Raw genomic sequence first — 6,668 nt, forward strand, 5'->3', positions numbered from 1 at the left:
AGCACCGTGAATGTAAACAGCAATGTCCAAGTTTGTAAAAGTGTTCAGGATGCTGCTGGGAATACAGCTTCACCTCAGGGGCAATGTGAGCAGAAAAAGCGATTGTTCAGAGACTGTGGAGAAATGCTCATTTCTCTAATCTTTTTGCAGGTACGAGATTACTCAGGTACTTACACTGTGAAATTCATCCCTTGCACCGCTGCGCCCAGTCAGCCATATGCCCTTCCTGTCATCTGCAACCCACGGGAACCAATTGCGTTTGATATGGGCATCAGGTTCCAACAGGTACACCATTTTACTTAGGACTTACACATTTTTCCATGAAGCCTCATGGGCAAAACCAGGCAAAAGCAAATTTAGGCTGAAAGGCAGGTGTTCTGTAACCACTGAAAGGGATGTTCTGGCATAGGCCATCCAGTACCAGCTGTCAAGAGAAAATCATGGAGTATTTCAGATGGCTTCAGGAGTTTTACAGGGCTTGTAGATTGCTCTAGATCTCATCTTCTCTGGTGAGATAAATTAAAACTAAATTAGTTTTTTTCCAATAATTAAAATCTTATTTTTCCATTTACTTACCTCATAGTCCAGCCTATTCCCAAGTATTTTGCTGCTTTTTTTCAGGAAGGCAGGGGCTGAAGGGGGAAGGAATTTTAGGTCTAAGTGAGATTGTTTTCAAAAATAACTTGTAGTCCTGAGGTTGATTTTTAAGACTGAGATTCAGTGTAATAGAATTGTATCAAGAGGGTCTTTTTCTCAAGCAGTGGGAAACACTTCATCCAGAGTTAGTGTGGCTTTGTGACAATTTTCTTGTATGTATTAAAGAAAAAAAAAAAGTGCACCAAGTAGCAGTAACTTACTACTGTAGACTGTTACAAAGACCAGATTTCCTGTTGCAGTTAGCTTGAGGAATGAGCATTTGGAGACCAAGGGCTCTGAATCTGAGACGTGACTTCCAGTGAACATACCAAACTTCTTAAAACCTCTTAGTATAACATTGCATCCTTCAGTCAATACATAAAAAATGATGTGATTCCCCTCCCTCCCCCCCCAAAAATACTGAATACGTCAGAGGCCTTGTCGATGTCAGTCAGAACCGTTCAGCCCTCTTGACGATTAGAGCTGCTCTTTAGCCTTCTGCTTCATTATCCAGTTGCATGGCATGTGTGGAGACAACTGTATTACATGCAAATCAACTGAATGTCTCGGTCTTGCTTGCTCAAAGAATTGGTGTTGGATTTAATTTAAAGATACTGCTTCAACAATAGTCTTCCTGCTGCCACCTTGTAATGCAGGACATGAATGCTACACAGGAAGAGGAAAATGATTTGATGAGGAAGGAAGTAACTGGAGTTGTGGTGGCATTTGCATATTAAGTTAATTTTGCACTTCTGTGTATATAATCACACCCTTATGACTGTTGCCCCTAGATGCTGCATTTATCGTGGTCAACAAGATTAAACAGTGGCGTGAGACCGTTTAGTTCGTTACCTTATTTCTGTGTTGGAGAGCCATTTGCCTTCTGTTCCCTCTACACCTCCCTGCCATTACACATGTGGTGGGTCTTCCAGCACTCCGGAGCAGCGGAGTCACAGGGCAGGCACAGACCTGTGGCCCGGCGCCAGCTTCCTCCATCCAAATGTGCTGGACTCTGTTGGGCTCCTGCAGCCACAAGGTGTTTGTGGTGGGGAAGGCAGAAAGGTGGTGACTGGGAGCGACCTACCATTGCACCAGAGGAATTGACCTACCATTGCACCAGAGGAATTGACCTACTTGCAGGGCAACACCTATGTTGTCTCCAGGCGTGGGCCATTGGCCAGGTTACTTTTCTGGGCAAACTGCAGGCAGCTTCTAGGTCGCAAGTGGAACATGCACAGTGCGGCCAGGGCTGAGTAGGAGTAGACGAGGTTTCACATCCTGTGCTTGTTTGTTTGAATATGCGGGTTGTTGTTTAGAGTAGGGGAAATGAGTTGATGTTGAGCTAGGTTCTGGTCCTGATTAGTTTTATTGGCCTCTTGCCCACAGCCCTGTTCTCCCAGTAACTTTTGCAAGTGTCACTGAAAAGATACATTGCTGTCCTGTATCTGAGGAAATGGATATCTTTTGCTGTTTTACTCAGAAACGTTGAAATAAAGCGCTACAATTGTGTATTTTAATGGTCATGATGAGAAGCACAACAGGAGGTTTATGTATGTAGGAGGGATTCTTATAAATGCTGTGTACTGCTGAAAGGCTTGATCAGCACATCACTACTATGGCAATGGTGTATAATGATCATTGTAAAGCAACAACCAAGGCATTATTTTGATCATTTAATTTCACTTTTCCCCACAGGTCAGTGACCCGGTGGCAGCAGAGTTCAGTCTAAATACTCAAATGTTTCTGCTGTCTAAAAAGGAGCTTTGGATATCTGATGGATCAATGGGATTTGGAGAAGGAGCTGATGTAGCCTTTACCAAAGGTGAAAAGTCAATTGTACATTCAGCATGTTACGAAAGCTGAAACAAAACCACTTTTAACAAGACCTGAATATGTATTTTACTAGTTTTATAACCCCTACATGGTATTTCCACTGCAGAAAAGTAAAATACAGAAGTACTAAAATATGATGTAATTTAGTGTAATTGAAGCAGGCTTTGGTTCTGTTTATGGTCTCTGAGAGGAAAAGCATTCCAAAGGTAGGTGCAGAATTTAGGTGCATATATCTGAAACCACAGTTCTGGAAAACTCTTGCTCAGTTACTGCATAATCACATATTCCCCTCATTCTGGTTGTGTTGCTTTGAAGCTGCCCACACTAGAACTTTTTGCCCCATTTTGAGGGGGCTAAGTGATTTCAGTGCTTAGGTTATTCTAGTCAGAAATGCAGGCATTGAATCCTTGTACACCTGAGGCTCCTTGACTTGGTCATGCAGCTGCTTTCAGTTGCAGACTGGATGCACAATAACTGCAGCTGGCTTCAGCCAAGCTGCTCAGACTCATTCTTGATTTTTTTTTTTTGAGTTCTGGCCCAGGGCAGGTGCTCTCACACACTGTACTCACGCACTGACTGCAGCTGTTATCAGGTTCTAGGGAAACACCTGGTAATGGCATTTATAGTGGACCAGAAATAATTTTGGTTTTAATTGGTCCCTTATTTGAGTTATCAGTCTGAAACCCAAAAGTCCTGTTAAGAATTTTATTTTGCTTGATATAATGCTATCAGGTTGGGTAGTTTCTTATACGTGAATATGGGTTGCCCTCTAGTGAGGAGAAGGGAAAAGCTTGCTTAAAAAAGAGCTGCACTGTAACAATCACACATCAGTACAAATTGTAACAGAAAATAAGACTAAAGCCCATGATAAATTAGTAGTGACAGCCATGGAACATACTGTCTTCATGTGCAAAGGGAAACACACAAAGCTAGATAATTCCTGTCCTGAGAATTTTTAAGAAAAATGGTTTGGTAATAACTTGATTTAATAATTTTAAATTGACTGGTATAATGTAAAATGTGTTAATCTGCTTTACGAGGATCTGAAATCTATGGCCGAGTGATGGTGGATCCAGTTCAGAATCTCGGTGACTCCTTCAGCTGCAACATCGAGAAGGTGTTTGTTTGCACTGGTGCCGACGGGTACGTGCCCAAGTACAGCCCAGACAATCAGGAATACGGACGCCTGGCTGACTCACCCTCCCTCTTGTATAGGTTCAAGATCCTGGTACGTAAACAAAGAGTTATGGTAGCATGTGTTTTTAGATCTCTGATTTCCATGTGAATCTGGAAATACTGAACTTATGTCCTTTAGGATAAAGCTCAACCTGAGACACAAGCAAGAACATTTGGAAACCTGGAGTTTCATGCTACATTAGCAGCTGATCATGCAGATGCTTTTCCTCTAGTAAAGCAGCCTGGTTCTGATGGTTTCAGCCTGTCATCTGCTCCACTCTTCCAGGTAAGTTGCCTGATAAGTATGTCACAGAAATTCTTTCATGCTAAAAGATGACTGGACTGAGGTGGAGAACAGAGCATGCAGGTAATCATGGGCACTATGTTAGTCAGCAACAGACTTCAGCAACACATTTACTTTGTTCCCTCTCCCTAACGGTGTAGAAACAATGACAGCATTGCTTTGTAAAGCTGAGCCACCCTTCTGCAGCCTTGCTGTTATTGCAGACGTACCCCTGTGACTGGGAGCAGAAGGCACTGGTTTAGCTTACCATGGGGGCCTTTTTACATAGGAGAAAACTAAGAAATTAGACTTTATTTTCTTGCAACTGGAAAAAAGAAAAGGTAATTGGCTTGTATACAATATGAAATAAAAAAAGCAAACTCTGCATCCTGCTTTAAGTCAGATTAATTCAAATTCCTGAAGTCTTTTTTTGGTCTCCTGAAGTGGCATTCTTCTTGCCTAAATTAAGACTAGTGTTTTGTGAGGTAAATGCAGTAGCCTTTCTGCATTAACACTAGAAAGAAACAGGCACTCTTAGTTTATCTGACCTACTGCAGCAGTCTGCATTAAGAAAAGATTAATCCTATCTCCAAGTGCCTGTTTCTGCCATTGACTTTAATTAGACATATTTGGCAGCAAACTTGGGACGTCTGTCTGGATGAATCCGATGCTTGGTGTTTTCTAGTTTATAGTAAAGGGGGAGGGGGGGGGAGGTGTTCTGGTTTGTTGGGTTTTTATATGTTTGGTGTTTTTTTAAGGTGGCAGCTGGCCGAGAGTGGTACATTCACACTATTTACACAGTACGATCGAAGGAAAATGCGCACAGGCACAATGGCAAAAGAAGTCTTGACTACCACCATGTGTTGTCCTCTGCTAAAGGAGGAGTTAGCACCACAGCCTTTAAACGCAGCAGAAGAGCCAACCCAGACGCCCCGGTCTTCATGCAAGACATTGGAGCAGATAAAAACAGGGGCACGAATATTCAGCATATTCCACTTGACCGTTCTGACAAAGCTGTCAGCATCCAGAAAGATGTGATCCCAGCTGGCGTGCCGCATCACAGGCCGGTTCTGGAAATCACAAGCAGGGACTCTGGAAACAGTATTGTACCCATTACTGGAGGCCTGACGGGACTGCTGTTTCTGATCTGCACTGTGGTCATAACTCTCTTTTTGTTGAAGCAGAGGAAACAGCCCTTGGCTGGGAAAAGCAAAGCGCCCATCAGCCACGCCAGCAGCAGTGATGCTATGACCACACGGCCCAGCAGCAGTGACAGTTCAGAAGTCTAGCCAATTTCTTGGGTACTTGTCTTTTAACATGTAATTTCACCAAAAAGCAGGCTCTCAAATCTAGCTCTTGGCTGACTCCTTTGCACTGCTGCTGCAGTTCTAATGCTGGTTCAATTATTTGTGGAGGGCAGCTATTTCTGACAGGGTTGGTGTACTAGCTTCATGTGCGAGTGACTTATTTATAGAATCCAAACTAGTACTCCATGAATGGGAGTTGATGCTTTTTTCTTTTTTTTTAAACCTAATCTTTCTTTAATGTTTTGAATATATGCAGCTGTAAACATGCCTTATATCCACTGTGAAAGGCTGGTGCTTAGAAGGGTGCTGGTTTTGATTACACATACAGTATCTAGCTTTCATATAACTGGTTTTGGTTTTTTGGGTTTCTTTGTTGTTGTTTTTTTAAATAATTATTATTGGGGAAGGAAGAAGATAGTAGTATTAGAATGGAAGCTAAGTAGTAGGTGATAGTGTTCTTTTAAATGAGTGATACCAACACTTTTGTCTCAAATTTTAATGAGGACCTCAGATATATGGACAGTGGTGGGAGACTCACAGAGGTAAGGCTGTAATTGCAATTATCTGTAAGGAGAGCATTACATGTCATCAATGAGAATTAGAACTATATTGTAAAGCCACACTAGAAAAATAGTATGTTAATGCTTAGGTGCTGGCATTAAGTGCTTTCAAACATCCTTAAACAGATTCTAGCACATCAGAATAATACTAATGACTACTTTCCCATATTGTACAATAATTTTCTATCTTCCTTTGCTTGGTACACACATTATAGCATCAGAATACAGGCAAATACTTCTAAAAGGTAGCTTATTCTGCCAGGTAGCACTTGGAGGAACACGCTTGTATCATCTAGAGCAAATACTTTGCTTTGTTACTTCTACTTGAAAGAAAATGGATTTTCTATAACTAGTACGATGCCATGTGGGAGATTAAGGTTTGGTTCCTTTTGCTTTCTGCATACTGGCACTTGAGAATTGTTAGCACAAATGAAGTGCTCCTCAGCTATTTAATAAATCTTTCCCTTCTGCTTCCTCTAAAGGTTTTTATTTAGGCTAGCTGTAAACAAGCAATTGTGGCTTGTTGGTGTTTGGGGTTTTTTGTGGAAATGGTTGCTTTTAAAGGAAGGATTCAGCATTGCAGCATTTTTGTTAATTGCAGCATTGTTAGCATTTACTAAGTGTAAGCAGTTAGACTGATTTCTTCTAGGGCTGCTATGACAATTCAGCTTATAAAGTGTTGGGGAGTGGCGGTTAACTCTGCTGTACATACCAAGTTCTTTTAACTTTTTGAAGAGCAAAGTATGGTTACTCAACCTCTTTTCAGCTGGTGTCTGCAAATCAGTCACCTGCGGACAGAAACTCATTTAATGTACTAGTAAGAACTGTGCTGCTGTACATGAAGTCTCCATGTGTGAATTCTCAGCTTCTTCT

At 41.7% G+C, this 6,668-nt stretch overlaps 1 protein-coding gene across 1 annotated transcript in view; it reads left to right on the forward strand.

Annotated features, from left to right (window-relative positions):
* The window catches only part of FREM3 (FRAS1 related extracellular matrix 3), a 71,372-nt gene extending 66,041 nt beyond the window's left edge, over positions 1-5,331 (forward strand). Inside the window, 5 exon segments of the mRNA XM_075500520.1 lie at positions 151-285; positions 2,332-2,458; positions 3,510-3,697; positions 3,785-3,931; positions 4,687-5,331. Coding sequence (XP_075356635.1) covers positions 151-285; positions 2,332-2,458; positions 3,510-3,697; positions 3,785-3,931; positions 4,687-5,217 — 1,128 coding nt within the window. The 3' untranslated portion in view covers positions 5,218-5,331.
* Positions 5,332-6,668: the final 1,337 nt, after the last annotated feature.

This window comes from Mycteria americana, chromosome 4 (genome assembly GCF_035582795.1).
Source record: "Mycteria americana isolate JAX WOST 10 ecotype Jacksonville Zoo and Gardens chromosome 4, USCA_MyAme_1.0, whole genome shotgun sequence".
In the NCBI taxonomy this organism is placed as follows: Eukaryota; Metazoa; Chordata; class Aves; order Ciconiiformes; family Ciconiidae; genus Mycteria; species Mycteria americana.